The sequence below is a fragment of the Rhagoletis zephyria genome, unplaced genomic scaffold (genome assembly GCF_001687245.7).
Source record: "Rhagoletis zephyria isolate East Lansing unplaced genomic scaffold, Rhagoletis_zephyria_1.1 Rzeph_scaffold_00474, whole genome shotgun sequence".
Lineage (NCBI taxonomy): Eukaryota > Metazoa > Arthropoda > Insecta > Diptera > Tephritidae > Rhagoletis > Rhagoletis zephyria.
In genome coordinates, this window is record NW_016157558.1 from 154929 (window position 1) to 179306 (window position 24378).

The following is a 24378-nucleotide window of genomic DNA, read 5'->3' on the forward strand; positions in this document are numbered from 1 at the left end:
GCGGATGTCTAAAATTCCACATTCGCAACATCCATAGTATGTACATACATGAAAACATTGCTGTCCATAAGTGCATACATACATATGTATGCCCATCAGTACATCAACGANAGTAGGTATTTCCAGCGGAAATGTTCAACGGCTGGCTATAAAGAGAATCGAATATTATTTGTCAAAGGTCTGCTGAAAAAAATGGATAAATCTCTAGTTGTTTTCTACTTTTACTTAGTGTAATTATTTTTTTCCTCATAAAACTTATTATTCTTAAGTTCCATGTTTCCTTCTATTAGTCTTTCAGCTCGAAAACAAAAACATTTATTTTAATTTTGTGTAAATTGTCAACATTAGCACGCATCGACATAAAGATAAAATGGTATGTAAATAAGTCGACAGCCAAGTTCACAAATTAAATAAGAAATAATTCAAGGTGAATTTTATATCTATTGAGGCGTGGGAGTTGGCATGTAATATATGGTTAGTATAGTATGGAAAGGGCTTAACTCACATCGAATCATAAGTTCCCACATCGTTTTAGGCAAAACAAAAATTTAGTTAGTTATTTATGCATTTCAGCAACAATGTGAAATAAGCCCTCTTAAAATAGTATTAGCGATATATATGTGGGAAATTTGCGTTCATTCGCCTAAAAAAATATATCAAAACACATTGAGCGCATAGAATGGAACAACAAAACAGATTTGATAGCGTATGGTACCGACAGCGGTGAGTAATTAATTGTGACTGCCTGCAATTAGGAAGCTCAACTAACTAATAAAAAAAAAAAACGAATTACAAGGTATTCATTACAGGCGAACCTTTCCAAGGAGTCACCCGAGAACTAAGTAAATCTAAGACCTTTATCGTCCGTGATTTCATAATTCAAATTATTATAAAAAACGGGGTATCTTTTTAACAAAATAACAAGATTTTAAACTATTTCTGCTGGCAGCCACGACGTTAATAACAGAATTTTCTTCGAAATTTTCATTCCTAGAAACTAACAAATTATTTGCCATATCCACCTATTCACAACCTCGCTATAGGCGCACATTTTTCAAACCAGTTACAGAAGACAGGATTAAAAATGAAGTACAAAAACTGAAATCGAAACACGCTGATGACGTAACAGGTTCTCCAAATTCTGAAACAAAAAAATGTATGCTCCATGCCATTGCCATGATGCTAGATTGTGATGATGAAAGTCAGGAGGACTGTTGCACCGTAATAAAAAAAGAAACATAACTGAAAGTCCTCTCAACTGGTGCAGCGTCAATCGAAAAGAATTTACAATTTTGTCAAGTTTCAAGTTTGTCGCCTCGAGCGAATAGTTATTTAGTGGCGCGGGTTTGATTTACGACCCGTTAGAAATCAGGCTGTAATCCGAAAAGGCAGCAAAATTACTCTTTCTTAAATACAATGTTCCAATTTTTTTATTGAAGTACTCAAAAAAAAACATTATTAAAAATTAGTAACTTTTCCATTTTTTATTTACCTAAATCACCTAATGTACTCACCAAAATTATTTCTTACAAATATTTGACATCCGCATTCGCATTCGAATCCGCGGATGTTAGCTTTTAAACATCCGCATCCGCATTCGCATCCGCGGATGTCTAAAATTCCACATTCGCAACATCCATAGTATGTACATACATGAAAACATTGCTGTCCATAAGTGCATACATACATATGTATGCCCATCAGTACATCAACGAAGCCCGTTTGCTTCATCATAAATATATCCATACAAACATATGTATGTACATATGTACGAATGGGTGTAGTTACGCGAAGCTCGCTTGCATCATTTACACATTTATTGCTTGGTAGCGGCAGAGCTGAAATGCGCAATGAGTTCGTTCATACATTCATACACATGTATACATACATACACATGTATAAATACATACGTGCATTCAAATATACATATATACATATATAGGTACTCGTACCCGTCATGCGTCGCTTTATTTCTTTTTTCCCCTTCCCTATACTACCTAAATCTTCCTTCTCACTCATGTAACGATTTCAGTTTTAAAAATTTCACTCTCCATTTTTGCGATACCGCGGCCTAAGAGGTTTCACTTCAAAAAAATGTTTCGACTTTTTCCATTTCAGTGACGATGATGATACGTTATTTTGCATTTCAGGTGACGATATACATATCGTCGTTTAAAGTACAAAACCGCCTATCGTCGTTTTGCAAAACCGCGTAATTGACATTTGTGCCAAAAATTAGATTTGCTCATAGGAAGCTCCAGGCATAAGGCCTTATCTATTCATACCAATATATCGATATTAGACTATGTACTGCAAAATAACAGCATAGTTGTTATACCGCTGATCAAGAGTAGCGTATATTTTTACTCTCTCCGGTAAAATCTTGGTGATCTTACATACGCGATTTTGCATTATCGTGATACGTGGTTTTGTACTTTAAACCACGATATGTATGCAAATGAGCGATGTATAAAAAATCTACGACGGAATTTTGTTTTCTGCTACGATTTTTCCCTATTTACTCCGAAGGCTTTATTCTCATTTTAAGTATAAAAACCAGCAAAAATAAATGTTTTTAATGCTGTCAAACGCCGTTTTCTTGATTAAAATAAATGGTAGGAAAGAATCCATTTCGGTAGGTTTTTGAACCAGCTCTTGGTAGGAAAGAAAGTTTTTCAGTGGTAACCCTGCTCCACAGCACAGCAGTTTCAACTACGCCTGCTTTGGTTTTTAAATTTTGTGATGATGTTTGTCAAGTTGGAAAATAGGGCTGACTTCCAAATCGTATCAATACAATGTTTGGAAACTGTTATACTGCGGTATTCAAACTGTTTGTATATGCAGAGACATTGCAACCATATACATTGCATATTTTAAATACTCAATATAGCAATGAACGATTTTTCCGAATTCTCCACTTTTAAAACACCAATGGTAACCAATAACGAACTAAGCATCAACTTTGTTTCTGATGCGCCGATTGCTTTAATGATGCGTTTCGATAACTTTTCGGATGCGTTTTGGAAAAGTATACATTGTCAACCAATTGTAGTTCGGCGTTATAGAACAGTATACTTGGTATACAAAGCAATTGACGTTTTGGAAGTCAGCCTAGTTTTCAACATGGCTTCACTTAAATTTAATTTACTAGTTCTAATATATTTCGATTCAAAATCTGATCGTTTCCTTAAAAACTACATTAAATTAGCTACAATCTTAAGTATTTTAATTTTGGAAAAATTACTACTATCGGGAAAATCTTAACGAATAAATTGAAAAATTCGAGAAAAATAGTACCAAATAGTCATTTTAGGCCGCGTGGGTAACTTTCTGGTTAGTTTTATTAAAAAACTGAGTACGCCATTCGCTTAAGCGGCTTATTCTTCATGAGGTTGGATATCTTTTTTTCTTTCTTATGAAATATAAATGTTTTTTTCATATAAGAAAACTACAGCAAAACAGTCTTATTAATCACGGATTTCGGAGTAGCACATGTGCGTACATCTTTGGTTTCGGTAGGGATAAAATTTGCGAAGATGTAACGCATAGCCCAGCAAAAAATTTCGAAGGAATAGACAGAGGCGAACACATGGTAACTAGTCTTTGGGGTCCAGTTGGTAACCAATCTGAGTTATCCATCACTTTCGTACCATTTGGGGACCAGTTGGTTGATTTTAGCTCCAGTGACCGTTTTGAGGCGATTGAAGGTTTTTTAAGGTGTTTTTACGTGGTTTTGGACGCTGGGAGTGCCGTATTTTTGGGTAGCGGTCTCTCCTGGGCAGGCAATGGCAAAACTCCGAGTGAATTTCTGCCATGAAAAACAGTAGGCGTGCGGATTATCCCCAAAAAGTGCTCTAGAAATGAAAAAAATGTTCGGGTCAAAGTAACCGGTTGAGGCCAATTGTAGTTGATAGCTTACACAGAAATACATTTACAGTTAATTTTAACCAAGTTTTACTGATGCCTTCATGTCGAAAAAGACAAAAAACCTGATTTTTCACAGCGGCCAATTTTTGCGAAATTTTATTTTAAACTCGTTTTATCTCAGACGTTTTATTATCGATTGATTTGAAATTTTTATACACTAAACTAGATAATATTAACTGCAGTTCTCAAAACTTTTCAAAAACAAAATGGCGGATTTTTAAACTTTTTCATACAAATTATGGAGGTAGTTTTTTCAAATGCAAAAGCTGTGTTATAAAATTTGAATTTTTGTTGTGGTTTTAATGCAGCATTATGGACAAATATCTAAGGAAGGTTTTGGGAAAGTTTCAGATTTAAACAGCAAGTAGTTTCCAAGTTTTAACAATAGTATGGTGACGGCCACGAGCGGGCGCTCGCCCCTAAATGACAAATATAATTCATAAATTTATCAGTGTTGTAGAATTTATTTAACCTAAAGCTCTCGAGAGTTTTTGGGCATAATCCGCACGCCTACAGCTTCTCATAAAAATACAATCGCCGTTCGGAGTCGGCGTAAAACTGTAGGTCTCTTCCTTTGTGTGACAACATCAAGGCGAATGCCACAAATCACAGGAGCAGCTCGGCCAAATACTAAAATATGTGCAAGAACCAATCTATTAATATCGTTGAATTGTTTTAATATCAATTGCAAAATTTTTTACAGACAAGTCTAAAAAGAAGAAAATATGTATATAAAATAAAAAAACTTTTAAATATACCACGCTTTTATAAATGGACTAAAAAGTAGAAAATAATATTTCTCAGTCCCACAGAATTTTTTTTTGATAACTTTTGATTTTGAAATTTTGGCAAAAGTCATTATAAACAATTTGCGAGATTGAAAATGAAAAGCGTGGGGCGCATGTAATAGACATGACTTGATATGAAAAGTAATATATGTATGTATGTGGGTATATGGGTATATGAATAACGATCGCTTAAAATCGATCTCAAACTTGTACTTGCGCTGTAGAAATTTTAGGTCTATGCTACGGGTATCTAGTTTGACTATTGTCAATTAAATCTAATCCCTTGTATTGCAGGCGTCCACGTTTTTCGTTTTTAATCTCATAAATTGTTTAAAACGACTTTTGCTAAAATTTCAAAATCAAAAGTTATCAAAACAAATTCTATGGGACTGGGAAATATTATTTTCTACTTTTTAGTCCATTTATAAAAGCGTAGTGTATTAAAAAGTTTTTATTTTATTTTATGTATTTCAAGTAAATTTGCAAGGAAGCAACAGGTGCTACTGCTAAGGGAGCGTTGCGAGAGAGACAACTGTCAGTTTTTCGAACCTCTAATTATTGAATCATGCTACATACTAGGGTTGTTGCGAATATTCGCATTCGCATTCGCAACCGCGGAACTTCCGCATTGATTTTAACATTCGCATTCCCAACAATCAATGCGGAGCTTTCGCGAATGCGAATGTTGTGCAAGTGCACCGATAAAACTTATATATGGCAAACAAAATGACAAATTGTAGGCAATATTTTTGCTTGTGGTCGTGTGAGTATTTGTGTAACAAAACTGGTCAAATGTCACATTTATCAACTTTGATAAAAATGTCTTTAGACATATCTATTATTTCTTAAGCTATACATCCGAGCGATCAATGGGCACTCATACAAGTTTCAACTTCTACTTGACCTTTGACTTACGTCAAAGAAAACATAATCTTGTTAACGTTTTTTTCTGTGCTTTAAATACCTTTATTATGATGCTTTAGGGACCAATCTTAAAAAATCTACTAGACACAAAAGAAGAAAGTGTGCACTATAATTCTTAACCAAATTTTCGTGATTTGCTTTTGATATTACATATAATTGTTTCAATAATTTCAAATGAGGCTCTTTGGGGAATTTATTTTTAGCAAAAAATTTAAAAAACAGCAGTTTTGTTTACTTGTTGGATAATATTTTTTTCATAGGGATATACATTGGATTTTTGGCTAAAAACTTCTGTGGTAAAACTGTCCCTTCTTTGCTATTTAAAGTCAAATAGTATGCTTCTTCAATAAGGATTTCCAGCAGAAATGATCAGCGTCTGGCTATAAAGAGAATCGATGCTCAAATAGTTAAAAGGCTATAGGTCTGACCTTTAATTAGGTAAGAATGACGTAACTATCTGAGATTCAAATGCTTATACAAAAATGGGGTACTTTTTTAATATTCTGATCCGATTCGGCTGGCAGCCGCGACTTTGAACACAGAATTTTGTTCAAAATTTTGATTTTCCTTATCCACCTATTTAGCTCGCTGTGAGCACAAATTTTTCAAACCACCCGCAGAAGAAAGTATTAAAAATGAATTACAAAAACTAAAATCGAAAAACGCTGATGAAGTTACAGATTACCCAAATTCTGAAACAGCCAAAGGAATGAGAATGAAGAACTCGTTTTAAAAAGCTTTAGAAAAACCTGACACATATGGTTTGGCTTGTACGCGCTGTTCAAACAACGATCTCGCCATTATACTAGATTCTAATTGCTTCTTAAAAATACTTGACATCCGCATTCGCATCCGCGGATGTTAGCTGTTAGATATTCGCATCCGCATTCGCATCCGCGGATGTCTAAAATTCCACATTCGCTACATCCCTAATACGTATACTAGCTGTATCCTGCCACGCTTTGCTGTGGCATATTCCTGTTACATGGATGATACATGATTAACGAAACAAAGCATACGTTTCATATAAGTTTGATTTTGTAATAAGTACTTGTGTGCACACAATATTTGTCGTTTTGCCATTGTCTGCATAGATATCAACCTGACACNACCACACTTTTCCAAAAGCTGACCTTGGGCATTATTGATTGCGATTCCGAATGCCAATCGAATTGGGCATTGCAATCTTTTAAATTGAAATTGCGTATCGGTCGGAATCATGGGAATTCTTCACCTTTGAAAGGCCACGTTAAAATCTCTGTTTACACTACGTTCTTCATCAATGTCGTTACTGCTAGTCGCGTGCAGTTGCAGAGTTTTCGCTGATTAATATTCCGCAACATGATAATAGACACCACCTATTTTCAATTTCAGTATGTGCCGTCACCCCTGGAAGATCTATCGAGTTCAAAAATTAAGAAACGTTCTTTCGATAATTTCTACCTTTCGATGTTTCTAAGTTACAAAATTATCAGGCAATAAAATTCGTCTTAATCTCTCATTGACTGGCAACTTTCCGTTCCCAATATCCCGTATTTGTCACGAGAATACCTCGGCTGCAGTGTATGTATGTTCGCTTTGCCACACTTGCCACTTTGACTATTTCAGGTAAGCATTTATATCGCCCGCTAGTGTTAATCAAGAAATTACAGACAATGTTTGCGTAAAATCTCCTGAGAGCAATATCAATGCATTCCCGAATGGTTGAACGTTTCCATGCAAATCCCACGACAATCAATCATGAACCTCAAGCAATTTTTGATGTGCCATCGTGCACTCATCCCAAACAATAAGTTTACATTTTTGTATTACTTTTTCCTTACCGGATGTTCTGGAAATATTGCAAGTGGGAGTTTCGATGATTTATATGTTCAATGACAGCTTAAGAGCTGACTTAGCAATGTTTTCCCATGGTAGCAATTCCAGGCGAAGCGATAGCTAAAGTTATGTAATTCTTTGAACCAACCGTTGCTAGAATCCATCTGATAAGGAATGTTTTGCTAGTTCTTCCTGGCGTATCAAGAAGAAGGTCCCCGAACTCCGTCAATTAACATTTGCATATTTTTCCTCTAATTTGGTGCTGTAACCGCTTAAGCCATTATGGCCGAGATCGACAAAGAACGCCAGTCGTTTCAATCTGTGCCAACTGACGACAATTGGAAATGCCACGTGAGGCCAACTCCTTCTCCACTTGGTCTCTCCCTCTTCCTCTGCTACCACCAGCGGATTGCGAGTTGAATACTTTCAGAACTGGAACGTCGCTTCCCATTCAAACGACGTGGCCAAGCCAGCGGAGCCGCTGTGTTTTCATTCGCCACACCATGTCCATTTCGTTGTAAAGCTCATACAACTCATCGTACCATCGTCTGCGGTACCTCCGTCGCCTTCGTGGTTTTTGTTACCGATGATATCGATGTCATTGGCATACGCCAGAAATTACGTAAAAATGTTTTCCTGAGTGGTTCTGTTCTGCAGCTCTTATTATCTTAACACTTGCATAATGCGATCGTAAATGCCCTTCTGAATTCGTTCTAATTTGGGAATGTTGGTTTGGGCATATAACAGGGGTTCACAATAGTAATAGTAATCATAATCATAATAATATTATCTCAAGTTATTCAAAATTTCTTTACTCGCAATATACGTAGTAGGCTATGGCGACCTCAAACGAAATAAATTGTTTACGATTAAAAGTTAACTGATTTATAATGCAAGGGAATGGTGTCAACAATTTTAAGTGTTCATTAAGTATTTGTTAAACCGCTTTCATGCGATAGTTTTTTGTTTTCGTTACTCTTTTATCATTTTGTTATTTGTTTCAGTAGTTTTTAGCCGACTTCACAAAAAGGAGAAGGTTATCAATTCGTCNCAACCCTCCTCAAACATATTTTCGGCTGTAAGCCTTCTTAAAAATCTTAAGTTTGATACCCATATTGAAATGCTTCATTTATTTTATCAATTTAACTGAACTAAAATTTTCAAATAGGTGGCAACCCTCCTCAAACATATTTCCAACAGTCATATTTCCTAGACCTCTTTAATTCGATACCTGTATTGTAATACTTAGGTCATTCATTTTACCTTTAAATTGAGTTGAATTTTCAAACAGGTGGCACCCCTCCTCAAACATATTTTCGGCTGTAAGCCTTCTTAAACCCCTTTAGTTTGACACCCCCACGGCAATATTTCATTTCCTTTATCCATTTAACTTAGTTAAATTTTTCAAATAGGTGGCAACCATCCTCAAAAGTATTCCAGCAGATATCTTTCTTAACCCTATTTAATTTTAAACCCACATTGCAATATTTCATTTATTTTATCAATTTAACTGAGTTAAAATTTTCAAATAGGTGGCAACCGTCCTCAAAAATTTCTCCAGCAGTTATCTTTCTTAAACCTCTTTAATCTGATACCCATATTGTAATATTTCATTTATTTTATCAATATTACCGGATTTAAAAATTTTCAAACGGGTGGCAGCTGTCCAAATTTTTGTAACATAATTCATCCTGGTAGTATACCGAGCAATACAAAAAAAAATATTCAAATCAGTTCAGCGGTTCTCGAGTTTTGATGACCGTGACAAATGAACACATCATTTTCATATATATAGATATAGATTTCTAAATCAAGATTTCTCAAATGCCTTTAGTTTGGTACCGATATTGTAACATTTCATGTATTTTACCAATTTAATTGAGTTAAATTTTTAAACAGGTGGCAACCCTCCTCAAACATTTTTTCTACTGTAGGTCTTTTAAAAACTCTTTAGTTTGATACCCCCTCATTGCAATATTTCATTTGTTTAATCAATTTAACTGAGTTAAAATTTTCAAATAGGTGGCAAACCTCCTCAAAAGTATTTCCAAAAGTCTTCCTTCTTACACCTTTTTAAGTTGATACCTATGTATATCAATTGGGTTAAATTTTCAAACAGGTGGCAACCCTCTTCAACCATATTTTCGGCTGTAGGCCTTCTTAAAAAGTTAAAAGTTAAAGTTTGATACCAAAATTACCGTATTTCATTTGTTTTAACAAAATAACTGAATTTAAATGTTTAAAGATGTGGCTCAAAAATATTTCTAGCAGTTATCTTTCTTAAACCTCTTAAATTTAATATCTATATTGTAATATATCATTTGGTTTATCAATTAAATTGTGCCACATTTTTTAACAGGTGGCAATGCCTGTAAGCCTTCTTAAAACTCTTTAGTTTAATACCCGCATAGCAATATTTCATTTACTTTATCAATTTAACTGAGTTAAAATTTTAAAATGGGTGGCAACCCTCCCCAAAAATATTTCCAACAGTTATCTTTCTTAAAACTCTTTAATTTGATACCAATATTGTAATATTTAATTTATTTTATCAGCGTAATTTAGTTAAACTTTCAAACAGGTGGCAACCCTAATCACACATATTTTCGGTTGTAAGCCTTCTTTAAACTCTTTAATTTGATACCCACATTGCAATATTTCATTTACTTAATCAACTTAACTGAGTTAAAATTTTAAATTAGGTGGCAACCCTCCTCAAAAATATTTCCATCAGTCATTTTTCTCAAACCTCTTTAATTTGTTGCCCATATTGTAATAATTAATTTATTTTGTCAATATAATTGGGTTTAAAAATTTTCAAATAGGTGGCAATCCTCCAATTTTTTGCGATCTCATTGGTTCTGGTATTATACCGAACAATACAAAAAAAAAAAATATTCAAATCGGTTCAGCCGTTCTCGAGTTTTGACGACCGTGACATACGAACACAACATTTTTATTAATATCGATATAAGTATGTTATTCATATATATTGTGGGTGCGTAAAAATAGACTTTGGCCAGTGGCGATAGCCATTTTTACACATTTTAAGTTTTTCGTACTCAAGTTTTTTATTAAAATCCTGAATCACCCCTAAAAGGGGAATCACCAAGAACCTATGATTTTTTGGCATCGGGTGAAAACTTTTTTCCTTTCCAAACACCTGTCCAATTCAAACATTTGACTACCAAAAGGCAGATGGAAAGACAAATATCTTCGCCATTTTCGGGAAGTTTAGTCATATAGTAGCATATCATTCTTGCCAAACTTATTAATTTTATGATGAAATCTCCAAAAACGTAAATTTTGAATTACATTTCTATTAGCATTGGCCGAAAATCCGCTTTTTTAGAATTTTGATTGGTAATAGGAAAAATATGGTTCATAATGCTCTAAAAACAATCTGTGTGAAAGATGTCCATCAAAGTTCAAGTGCTAAAAACATTTTAGTAAATAAATATATTAATTAACGTATTTATAAATTTTTATTTTTTGAGCACACCTACGTTTATGCGTAGGCCAGTTCACGAAAAAATTTCATGAATTTGAGTAGAAAGTGAGTGTATGAACATCATTTCATGATCTCAATTATACACGAAATGGTGTGTATACTCTGAATTTCTACTCAAATTTATGAAATGACTTCGTGAATTGGCATACGCTTAAACGTAGTAACAGGGGATACTTCGTTTTGTCCTCCTTCACCACCAGATCCATTCTCTTTGCTTCTCTATCTAATCCCGAAAAAGCAGACGGCCGTAGCCCTGGTTGTTACCGATAACGTAGATCTCTTCGGCCAGCAAATGTATACTCTTGTTAAGTTTTGTGCCTGAGCGGTTCAGTTTTGCGACTATTATTATCTTCTTTAACACCAGATTAAAGAAATCACATGAAAGGTATTAAAGGGCTCGGAGAGGTCCATCCCAATTCTGACGGAGCTGATGGTATTGCTCATCGCCATTTTACACAGCCGTATTAGTTTCGCGAGGATACCAATTCAGACATCGCGGCATAAAGACAACTTTTTTCATGGTGTCGAAACCGGCAAATAGACGGTGTGTGTCGATCCTATTCTCGCGTGTCTTTTCCAAGATTTGGTGTATTGTGAATACCTGGTCTATGTTGGATTTTCTAGGTCTAAGTTCCAATTAATTCATTGACGGTAGGCTTGAGCCTTTCACACAATACACTCGCTAAGACCTTGTTACCTATGCGTATGGCTTGTAGATTGGGCAGAGCACACTTAAATTCCAGTCATCGGGCATGCGTTCATCTTACCTGTTCTACATAAGAGTTGATGCATGCACCTTATCAGCTCCTCGCCGTCGTACATGAATAGCTCGGCTGGCATGCCGTCAGCTTCAAAAACTTTGTTGTTTTTCAGCTTCGTAATCGCTATTCGTACCTTTTCATAGTGATGCGGTGGGACATCGACTCCATCGTCATCGACTGGGGGTTCAGTTCGTCTTCTCCACTACTTTCAGTGCTGCTGCCATTCAATAGGGTGGAAAAGTGTACCATAATTTTAAGTACATCTAGTTTAGTGGGCGTTTCGGGTCGCCTATCTATCTAACAAGCATTAAAAGCCTAACAATTAATTCTATTTTGAAGTAAATACATTTTGTTGACGTTGAGTTGGAACTTTGAGGTCAAAAATTATAGCGGCGACAGTTAGGGCTGGTTTTAACTATGTCACATTCAATGGCATTTGCGGTCAAATGAGCGAAAACACATTGTCAAATGGAACCAAAAAACGGTTTATCGATTGATTTAGATCGGTGAAGTTATGGGAAAAGGAGCAGTATATGTGTCAAAATATGTTGACAAAATGGAAATTGTTAGGTATAAAGAGAATTTTGTGTGCAACAATAATATACATAACATAGAACATCTAACAATGTTTACAAGAATTTCTCTACAAATAAACATGGCAGTATGAAGATAAAAATTACTAATATTTATTCGAAGTCCTTCCAAAAGAGGATATTTATATTTCACTAGAAAAAACTTAATAGGTTCTATTAATGCAAACAAGCAAAATTATTAAAAATTTTAATGCATACAAATTTTGCATTAGCATTAGTTTGGATAATTAACTCTCATGCTGACACCCGGTTCTGGCCAGACCATATTGATTTTTTACCTTCCTTTTATTAGCTCGGGATGTAACTATGTAATATAGATGCAGCGATTTCTATTCTCAAGTTATCAGGTATGTATGTACGAAATTATAATAGGGAGGTTTAAGTTTTTTAAACTATAATTTTATTAAAACAAAATTTCGGTAAGAAAATGATTTTGGATCGGGTTAATATTCCCTGATACCCGCTCAAGTGACTACTTCTATAGAAGTTAAACACTAAAAATAAGAAGAAATTTTAAAAAAGTCATCATATCAGGGTAAAACATGTTATGACCCCGCATACGATACACCCATGTCCTCGTTTTTTTTTTACTGAAATTAATGCTGAAATAAATGCATTCGAAATTGATGAGGACGATAATGATAATGATGAAGAAATCATTGATCAAGGGAATGTGGTTCGATCAGAAGACACCTTTCAGCACAGTTTTTCATGCAAAAGATGGAACGAAATGGGCAAAAGAGGATCCACCAAGTGGTCGGATCCATGCTCATAACATACTTCGACAAGTTATGTAAATGTGGTCCAGCCGATAAGAATTCCACACCAATTGAAGTGTTCCGCAAATATTTTACTGATGAAATGAGATTTATTATATTGCGTGAAACTAATCGCAAAGCAAAATCTGTATATGGGTGTTTCCATGAAAATGTCAACCAGGACTGAAAAAATAAAAACAACTGAAAAGGGTTTTTAAGACGAATTAATAAGAGAAAAATACTCGAATTTTTATATTATAGAAGTATTTCAGCTTATTGGAATTTTAAAACTCAAAAATGGAAGAGTAAAACTGAATGTCTCTTCGACTCAGTTTTCTCTAATGAAATGAACTATTTTCTCTTTCCTATTAACTAAATTAAGAGATTTGAAACATTACAATTACATCTTAAAATCAAATTTGCAATAACAACTAACTATAAAAATGAGAAAAAGGAGAAGTTAGAGCTCGAATAACGGTAATTTTTTGATTTGCTTCTGATAGTATTCTAATGTCGCGTACGTTATGCAAAAACATTGTTTGTCTATGTCATTTGTATATTGGCAGTCGCAGGTAATGCAGATTACAATTCTTAAGCGAGAATTCTTCTAGTTAAAGATATACAGTAAAATTTTCTTTCCAACCGAAGTAAAAATATATTTTATTACCCTTTAAAGTTTGTCGCATACGTTATTGTAAGTACGAAAATTTCAATCAAATACATCAAAACCAATGTTAATTGCAAATTTTCCATTTAAATTATTTAGAATAGTTGTAAAACAATGAAACGGTGGCGAGAAGAGTTCTCAATAAATACATTTTATTACTTACGAGAAAAATTGTCGCGTACGTTATGTCGCGTACGTTATTGTTTTTTTTAATATAAAACTAGCCAGAGATAATTTCTCTTAAAATATGAAAGGATTGTAAAGGTACATTATTTAGCTTAGTTTAGGAATTTTTAAAGAAAAGAAAAACTCTCATGATTCGCAGACTTTCGCATATATGTATATGTGGCTTAAAACCACTTCTTTTTTTGTCGCGTACGTTATCACCTGGTTTTGAACGGATATTTTCTACATCAAAGTTTCGAGGCTGCTTACTTTTTTCTCAAACATAGTACCCTTTGGTTGCAACATAACCGTAATCTTTTTTTTCTGTAACTTCTATTTTTGATAGATTTACGTTACTCTATAAGCGTACGAATGTCGCGTACGGCTGTATGGAAACACCCATATGAAGAATTCAACCGCAAAAACCCAACGAAAAGTCAAAAAGTCTGAAAGGATGTTACAGCTGTTGATTTATAGAAGCGTATACCGGTTTACTGATTATGGCAGGTGTTACTGGGAATAATTACCAACATACAAGTCTCCTCTGAAAAACAAATAATCTACCTATTTTTAGAGCAACTATGTTTCTCAAGCGTTTTATCCGATTTGATAATGCCAACACGCTTGAATACAGATTATTAACAGATCGAGCAGCACCAGGGAGCGACATTTGCTTGGTTTTGAAACAAAACTTGGCTCGCAATTATAGACCGCATGAATGTATAACCATTGATGAACAATTGTACCCTTACCGTGGCAGAGCAAAAAGGATCCAATAATAATAATAATAATAGATTGGCGCTTACACATATGTTAGTGTTTGGCCGAGCTTCTCCTCCGATTTGTGGCGTGCGCCTTGATGTTGTCACACAAAGCGGAGGGACCTACAGTTTTACGCCGACTCCGAACGGCGATTGTATTTTTATGAGAAGCTGTTTTTCATGGCAGAATTACACTCGGAGGTTTGCCATTGCTTGTCGAGGGACGACCGCTGTTAAGAAAAAAACCTTTTTTTCTATATTTTTGCGAGGTTGCTTTCACCAGGGTTTGAACCCAGGTGCTGCGGAGTGGAAGCGCGCACTGCTTACCACTACACCACAGCGGCCGGACCCAATACAACCCTGACAAACCTGCAAAATACGGTTTAAAAATTTGGTGGGCATGCGACGTAAAATCCCATTTTTCAGTTGCAGCAATTTTTTGTACTGGTAAAGAACCTGGTACTGAACGAGCAGTCAATCAAGGTGAGAATGCTTTGCTCCAGCTTGTTTCACAGTTTGTGAATTCCGGTAGAATAATAGGTGCAGATTAGCATGGGCCGAAAATCCGCTTTTTAGAATTTTGATTGGTAATAGGAAATCTGTGTGAAAGATGACAATTTTTGGTCAATATCTTAGGCTCGCCCAAGTCCATCAAAGCTCAAGTACTAAAAAAATTGTATCTTAGCTTAATTCGATTCTCTAAAAAAAAGGTCCATACACCAAATTATGTACTACTAATACTTTCGAAGATACTTGCAATTTTAGTAAAAAAAATTATTAATTATTGTATTTATTAATTTTTATTTTTTGACCACACTGAACTTTGATGGACTTGGGCGAGCCTAAGATATTGACCAAAACTTGTCACCTTTCACACAGATTGTTTTCAGAGCATAATGAACCATACTTTTGGTACTTATACCAATCAAGATTAAGAAAAAACTGATTTTCGGCCGACGCTGGTGCAGATAATTTCTTCACAACCTCGTCTTGCGTTCTGGATTGAGTTAATTTGGTGCATGCAGGTCTACAGGGGCGGTATGTTCCTGAACAATTCAAAAAAAATAAGAACCGCCAACCTTGTAGCTCTGTGTTTGGTTTCAATGAAGCAAATGTTGCTTTTGTTTCATACATTCCTAAAAAAACAGAAACGTTATTTTGATGTCTACAGTTTATTGCGATTCAAATATTCCTTCATTGTTGCGAAATGGAGAGGAAAATGAAGCTCGTAAACCAGAAGCCATTTTGTTCTATACCGCACATAAATCTGGGGTAGATTCAATGGATCAAAAGTTGGTCCGTTATTAATGTACACTAGCGTTTTTTTACAATATGGTTGATGTAATGGCTCTTGCTACGTTTATTTATTGCAATGAAAACAAAATATCAAAATCTGCATTTGCTAGAAAGAACCCTTTATAACATACTTTGCGAATCTCAAGTAAAATCTCTCATGAAAGAGCGCGTGAACAACCAGGAACAACCAGGAAGTAATGAAGGAGTACAATACTCGCAGCGGAATTGAACCATTTTTTGGTAGACCCATTCTGGTAAGTGTTCAAACAAATATATAAATATTCAAATATCAACATATAAACTAATTGTATCTTTTATAATTTTTCCAGTCACCAACGCCAACTGGCGAAGCTGGGCCGTCCAGTATTTTACCTGGCAATAAAAAATTAAACTGCCCAATATGTATGACAGCAGCAGACAAACATACAAAAACCAGATTCGTATGCATTAATTGTAAGCATCCTGTATGTCTAGAACATTCCGAACAGTTTCAAAAATGCTTTAGCTGTATCCCACCAAAACAAGCAAAAATATTATCTTATTCTTTCTATGTATACATGTATTAAATAAATGTATAAAATAATAAAAAAATAAAGTAAATGAAAAAACGGAAGAAAACCATTTATCCAAAATCTTTTTCTTTATACTACTACATACAGGGCGTTCTACATACATAACTATATTTTATAACTAATCACTTTTACCTATCAACTTAGCAAATTATATCTACATTTCTATACATTTTATATGGAGGCCAGACCATGGGTGTACCATTAGTGGTTAAAAAAAAATTTTTTTCGTGACATGTTCAAATGCAGCTAAAAATGTGGTTATTGCATGTAATTACTCTGGATTATTGGGGAAGACTTTCCTAATTACATTCCTGTCTTGGATAGTTAGAATAGTCCTAGTGCCCGAAAATATGCTTTCGAAAAGAGACTTCTGAAATTAAAACGTTGACGTGCGAACTTGTTGTTGTTGGAACTTGTTACAAGGGGGATTCTGGGGTTGCTAATTAGTAATCTGAAGTCAGTTTTTCAAAATTCAAAATGGCGGATCTAAAATGGCGATAAATTTTTTAAAAAATTGTTGGATTTGTTTGAAGCTCAGCATTATATTTTTCAGATCTAGTTTATTAAAATTAGATAAGACTCGTCAACTTTTTGCCTTAACTACATATGTATATGGAGATCTACCACTGTGAGTTTGTACATACATGGACATTAATAAATTTATTATGGGTATTCATCAAAACGTATAGATGCCACGTAACCATGTAAATCTCGTAAAGAAACCAGTTTTTCATACAAAATTAAGTAAGTTTACGAGGTTTACGTGGTTACGAGGCATTCGCGCATTTAGATGAATTACTCATTATCTTTTTATCTTATGCAAAGGCATTTTCAATTCGACAATTATTAACATGCTAGCAGAGTGAATCAAATTGGGGGCGTTTTTGGTGCTTACGCTATTACGAAAAAAAGTGATAAAATTGCAACTCGGACGTGAGGTATTATAATTTAAAGCAAAAAATAAGCCAAGGTGCACTAAAATTTAGAAATATTACTCAAAATTTTTAAATATAAAAATACGCACATTTCATTAAGTTTTCTTTTTAAATGCGGGTAAAAAGGGTATGTTAAGAACGTTTCATAGCACTGAAGATGAAATGAATTAGTATCTTCTTCACACTTCAATTATATCTGAAATTTTACAGGTTAAGTAATAGAGAATGTAATAAAAGATTTCAGAGATCAGAAGTACACTCGGAAGTTTGCCATTTTTGTTTTTTTATTTTTTGATGTTGGTTTGAACCGGGCTTGAACCCAGGAACTGTGGAATGGTAGCGTGCACTGCTAACCACTACACCACAGCAGCCGCCTCTTACTGAATATAAATCATCTCGTCGATGCCTTTGCAAAACCGCCTGAATCGCTATAGTGCAAAAATTATATTCAGTAGCCATGAACTCCAGATACCGGCTAAAAGAAATATCCAATATCAAGTCAATGGCCTTAAAGAAAAGTTTTTTTTTGCTCTCCCACAAGGCAGGCGGTTTTGCAAAGACAAGGGGGATACGCAGCTCACGGTACAATTATTGACTGAGGATGCACCTGCAAAATGCCAACGCTCATGGTAGGGATATACAAAAATTTAAAACTATTATAGGGGTAGATGTTTCAATAAGCCCCGAAGATTAAGAAGTAGCCAAGCATGACTTCGACTTCTGGCAATATCGCAAACAACTCGCTAATGGGTTAAAGAAGAAAAAGGTCTACGAAAGGTGACGAAGTATCCTTATGTTTATCCAGCATACTGTCCGAAATCGAACCCATTAAAGAATGGGCATTAAGAGAATGGGAGGATCTGAAAACTATTTGTTGTATAAACAAGCGCGAACTTATTTACATACAGTATCGGTCATATCTATAGCACGCCATTTCAAAGTGATATTGTGTGCCCCTTATGTTTATTTATTTATTTTTAACAATTTTCAATTAAAATACAGTTCCTTCTCTAATAAAATCCATATAAACCCAAGTTTAACAATTTGTAGAAAACTACAAAAAAGTGCAACAAATTATCACCCAAATTTCAAACTTTTTTCTGCGAGGTGTTAGAAATTTTTTGAATACACAGTTTTATAGCCCAATCAATTTTATGATAATGTGCAAGTTTCAAGTGGCTAGAAGTTACCGTTGATTTTTTAGAATTTTTTTCGCCAAAGGTGTTAGGGATTCTTCGATATACAAATAAATTGAGTTTATTCATTATATGGAAGCCAATGTGACAAAAAAAAATTTTTTTAAATCAACGGTAATTCGTAGCCGCTTGAAATTTGCACATTATCAGACTAAAATTGAAGGGGCTAAAAAACTGTGTACTCGAAAAAATTCTAAAACTTCCGAGAAAAAGGTTTGAGATTTAGGAGAAATTTTGTTGCGCTTTTTTGTAGTTTTCTACCAATTGTTAAACTTGGTTGTACATGGGGCTTGCCTGAGAATGAACTATGTTTTAATTGAAAATTCTTAAAAACAAATAGATAATTAATAGTGGCAAACAATTTCACTTTGAAATGACGTGCTATAGATATGACCGATACTGTACATATAAATTGTTATATGAATAAATAAATATAGTTGCACCATTTAATTTCCAGTAATCTTTTCCAATATATAATCTGTCATAAAAGCCATTCACCATTAAACATGTAGTTTTGTTATGTATAGCATTTTCAGTTTAAATGAAACTTTTTTCAAATTAAATGAAACGATTTTCAAACAAAGCGAATCCTTTTTCAAATTAAATGAAACTTTTTTCAAATTAAATGAAACGATTTTCAAACAAAGCGAATCCTTTTTCAAATTAAATGAAACTTTTTTCAAATTAAATGAAACATTGTTAAAAGGAAGTTTCTTTTAATTTGAATAAAGGTTCATTGAATCTGAAAAAGATTTCATTTAATTTGAAAAAGGTTTCACGTAATTTGAAAATGGTTTCATTTAAACTGAAAATGCTATAATTTTGTTATGTAAAACATAAAATGTATATCAGTTCATTCGAAATACCTTTCTAGCCAAAAGTATCTATACAAGTAGATAGTACAAGTAGGTATCGGTACTTTAGATCTGATAGTTTTCGGGTAGCGATACTTTCTTACGATACTACTTCTACGTAAAAGTATCGATACCTGCATGGTATTGTTTCATCCTTAATTATGAATAACTGGCTAACCAGAATGGTGAGGCTGTGGTATGTAGCAAGAGCTGTAAAAAGTTAAAATATTCCAAATGCTCTAAACTGCTAGCGAAATAGCTTGTGGCTGTGGTACTATATTCTGGTTAGCCAGTCAATCTTGGTAATAAAACTAAACCTTTTTCACAGAGTATCATGGTAGGAGTTAAGAGGTTAAAATGGCTGACGAAAAAAAATCTCAAAATTTCACTACAGCTGTCATAAGATAAGATTTACTTTTGCTTTACCTTTAATATCATGTGATGTAATGAATTTGTATTCGAATCTACTATGCATGAATACATATTAACGTATGGCCTTAAATGAGTGTTACATAGTGTAATTTAACTTATTGAAGCTGCATAGCTTTCAATACAAATAGAAAAAGCGACAAAGTCTAAGCAGTAGAAGTTATAGCTGCTATTTCAGAGATCACCACATCTGCTGATTCACCGCTTGACGTGGTGGTTTTTATTATTAATTCTATACAATAATTGGAATTATTGTATAGTTTTAGGCAGAATTAACAAGAAGTGTTTACGGGGTGTGCATAATTAGCTCAGTGGTTAGCGTTGCTGACTTTGCATATCGATGATGCGTGTTCGATTCCTGCTGAAGTCTGTTGATTTGATGTTCTGATCTCCAAAATAGCAGCTATAACTTCTACCGCTTAGACCAGTGATTCCCAAAGTGGTCCAGGTGGGCCCCAGGGGTCCGCGGAAGATTCGACGGGGGTCCACGGTGAAGCGAACAAAATATGGTGGTCCATGAGTTGTAAATGGGGGTCCATGAAAATTTATCTGGTTTCGATGTAAAGAACCAAAATGATTGCTTGATAGCCTTTTTAATTAAATTTAATTTTTTTGAGTGGTGTATAGTGCTCTTGACGCACTGCTGCACTTACCGTCACTTTGTGTTTTCATACGTGGGGAAGCCTTAGAGGCCACCTGCAGACTAAAAAGAACCGGACGCTGGTATGACAATGAGTGGGTCGCCGCGAAAATTGCTGGCGGAAGAGATTTAAGCACTTGCGTCTTATCAATGCTACAGGATAGTACCCTGAGACTGAATGCTGGTTTGATTCCAAAACTGACTCTGGGTCATGATCTGGGGTCTTTTTCGAGGTTAATGGAGATAAGATCCACTTTCCTGTAGGGGAATATGCTTCGGTCTTCCAGGCTGAGGTAATTGCAATACTCAAAGCCATGGACTACGTGGTGGAACATAGGTGGAGGGGAAGGAGTTTACGTGACTGCAGTGATAACCAAGCTGCACTTAAGGCATTGACCAGCCCTCTATTTATGTACTTCCAAACTAGTTCGGCAATGCAAGTCTCGACTAAAAAATGATGGTGAACATAACGAGGTTGTTTTACTCTGGGTGCCAGGTCCCTCTGGAGTACCTGGCTATGAGACATCTGATCATTTGGCCAGAGTTGGCTCAGACCAGGCATTCCTCGGTCCGCAACCAGTTTTAGCACTCCCTCCTTCGGCAATCGAAGCCACCATCAGAAACTGGGTGAATACTTCGCTCAGAACTGACTGAGAGGCATCGAGGGGGCAAAACTCATGTTGCCTTCAATCTCACAAGGTCTATCTAATATTTTGCTCTCACTGAGCAGACTACACTGCAGACAACTTGCTGGACTGCTGACTGGTCACTTCACGTGGCACAAACACCTGATTGTGATAGGCGTAATTTGCCCATCTTGCCTTGAAGAAGATGAGACGGTGGAACACTTTTTGTGCTTCTTGCTTGCTTGGTTATTTGTCATCGATTTTTTTTTAACTTGTTCTTTTCTCTATTGTCAGCTTCTGAAAAAATTGGCGTAAAAAGCTTAGCCGTTTTGATGTTTTAAGTTTTGTATTTTAAAAACGGGAAAAAATATTTTTCGCCTCATTTTAAAACTCGGAGCGACAAAAATAAAATGCCATTAACACAAATAAACTATTTAACATATACTTCACGTGCAAAGTCATGAGTGAGCCGAACATTTGATGAGTTTATGGTGAAGATAATGTAAATATACATAGCTAGCGCCATATATGTAATACTCCTATATTGGCAGTAAGAGCTAGTACCGTCCGAAAACACTACAGTACAGATATATCAATAAACACGTACGAAAGAAAAGGAACGCATACTTTTATAAATAAACATGTACACAACACATATACAAAAACGGCACGCAAGTACACAATACATTGACAAAAACGGTACTAGACTGTCTCGCTTTGATTTCGGAATGCTTACACATTGAGAAGTTAGCTTACTGCCAATATAAAAGTATTACATATGTATATGGCTAGCGCTCGCAGTGCTATTTTGATGTATTTGCATGCTCTATTTTTTAAAACCTACAAGTGTGTTATCACATTATTTTTATAAATAGAACAGAAGAAAATATTTTACTTTTATTTTGGCCACTCTGAGTTTAGTTTTTGAATTCACCCGCGATGCAAATTTACATTGTTAGATCTAATTTTCACATTTAATTTTTTACGAGCTTTGGGAATATTTAGAGATGTAGCAGCAGGGGGTCCACCGAAACCAGTAAATTTATGAAAAAAAGTTTGGGAACCTCTGGCTTAGACTTTATAGCTTTTTCCATTTTCAAAAAATTTAAATCATGGTGGAAAGCTCAACAAGACTGGTGAAATAAAAATATAATAAGACACAATAACAATAACAAATCCCACTTTTAGTTTAATTACTTACAAAGAACTGACAGCTGGACAGTTGAACGCATCGGCATATCTGGGGGCAACGCTTTGTGTTTTGCTTGGCATGTGTATTCCGTATAGTCATCTTCAGAATTCGGCTTTATATTCAGAGTGGACTTCGTAGTAAATCGCTTTGACGATGTCTCTTCAACTTTATCCACACGGTGTCCTGAAAATAGTGACAAACTGAAACTTAACAATTGCTCAAATAACATTGTATATTTAAAAGTTTTATATATACATATGTAGGTATTAGAGGGCTGCATGAATGCATTCAAAACGGCTTATGAATTATTCATATACAAAACGCACGAATGATTTTGGCTTCAAATTTTTTTGAATTTGAGTGAATAGCTGTTCTGATATTTGTGTCGGCATTACAATATTCAAACAAGGTGAAAATAAATTGAATTGAAATAAATGACAATTTTTTGTATGAATATCCAAAAGTATTTTTTTATGCACATACCCAACAAGCATTTCAGTAAATGTTTTTAAAAATAACTTAAAGTAATTTTGCTATAATAAGCGTTAAATAAGCATTTTTAATATTAAGCATATTAAAAGTTTTTTCAAATAAACCTTTAATAAGTTTTGAGAGCGAATATTTATAAATAACTTGAAATTATAAATGAAATGCAAATACCAACGACATGAAGTAGTAAATATAACATTTTTTCAATCGTAAGTGACGTGTTTACGTTTTTTAAAATATATTATTAAAAGAAAAAATTAAATAAAACCTATGCGGTAAAAAAAATCCAATCCAGGGCCTGCTGCGCTAATCGGTGGAGCATTCGAGTCTTCAAATGATGAGTTCTCCTTATCCTTTCTTAGTTTAACATTCAATTAAAAATGTATTAAATTTTTTTCAGAATGGTTCATCAATGAGAATGGCGGCGATGAAGCGGAATATATAGCTGCATCGATGTCGTTTTTCCAATTTGTCAATAACCGCATGCAATTGAAAGCACGCAACAAGATGTAATAATTAACTTTTTTATGCTTAATTTTTGTGTTATCGTGAATTTGTATGCTGAAATGTCTATTCACTATTTATATTTCGCGACTGTAGATGAGTCCGCCGAGAATTCGCATTTCTTTTAGTTTCTAGATGTTAAGCAATCTATGTATGAGTTTTTAAGGAAATATCTTTAAATAAAGGTTTATAAAAATGTTTATAAAAACCTTTCTTTTGAAAATTTTTAGTAAGTTTATATTTATACGCTTATAAACAACTTGTTTTGCACCTTTCTTATAGGTTTACACTTTTATGCTTATAAAAATCAACGTTTTGTAAGCTTAATGTTTATAATTGAAAACTTAAAAATAACTTTCTTAAAGTTTATATTGCTTGTTGGGTATGTACAAACATACATATGTATGTATGTATGTATTGCTGCGCTCCTATTACCCAACAAGCAATATAAACTTAAAGAAAGTTATTTTTAAGTTTTCAATTATTAACATTAAGCTTACNCGTTTTGTAAGCTTAATGTTTATAATTGAAAACTTAAAAATAACTTTCTTAAAGTTTATATTGCTTGTTGGGTATGTACAAACATACATATGTATGTATGTATGTATTGCTGCGCTCCTATTACCCAACAAGCAATATAAACTTAAAGAAAGTTATTTTTAAGTTTTCAATTATTAACATTAAGCTTACAAACGTTGATTTTTTGTTTATAAAACACTTGAAAGTAAGCGTAATATAATCGAAAAGGAACATTGGTTATAAGCGTTGAAATATAAACTTGTAATAAATGTTCAAAAGAAAGCTTTTTGTAAGCGTAAAAGTATAAACTTNCTTGTAATAAATGTTCAAAAGAAAGCTTTTTATAAGCGTAAAAGTATAAAGTAATAATAAAGGTTTAAAACAAGTTGTTTATAAGCGTATAAATATAAACTTACTAAAAATTTTCAAAAGAAAGGTTTTTATAAACATTTT

The 24378-nt window shown here is 34.3% G+C and overlaps 1 protein-coding gene across 1 annotated transcript in view; it reads right to left on the minus strand.

Moving 5' to 3' along the window:
• LOC108359832 (nephrin-like) overlaps nt 1-24378 on the minus strand; it is a 222053-nt gene that overhangs the window by 147800 nt on the left and 49875 nt on the right. The window contains exon 5 of the mRNA XM_017611896.1: nt 22423-22596. Within this exon, the coding sequence (XP_017467385.1) occupies nt 22423-22596 (174 nt within the window). The remainder of the gene's footprint in view (nt 1-22422; nt 22597-24378) is intronic.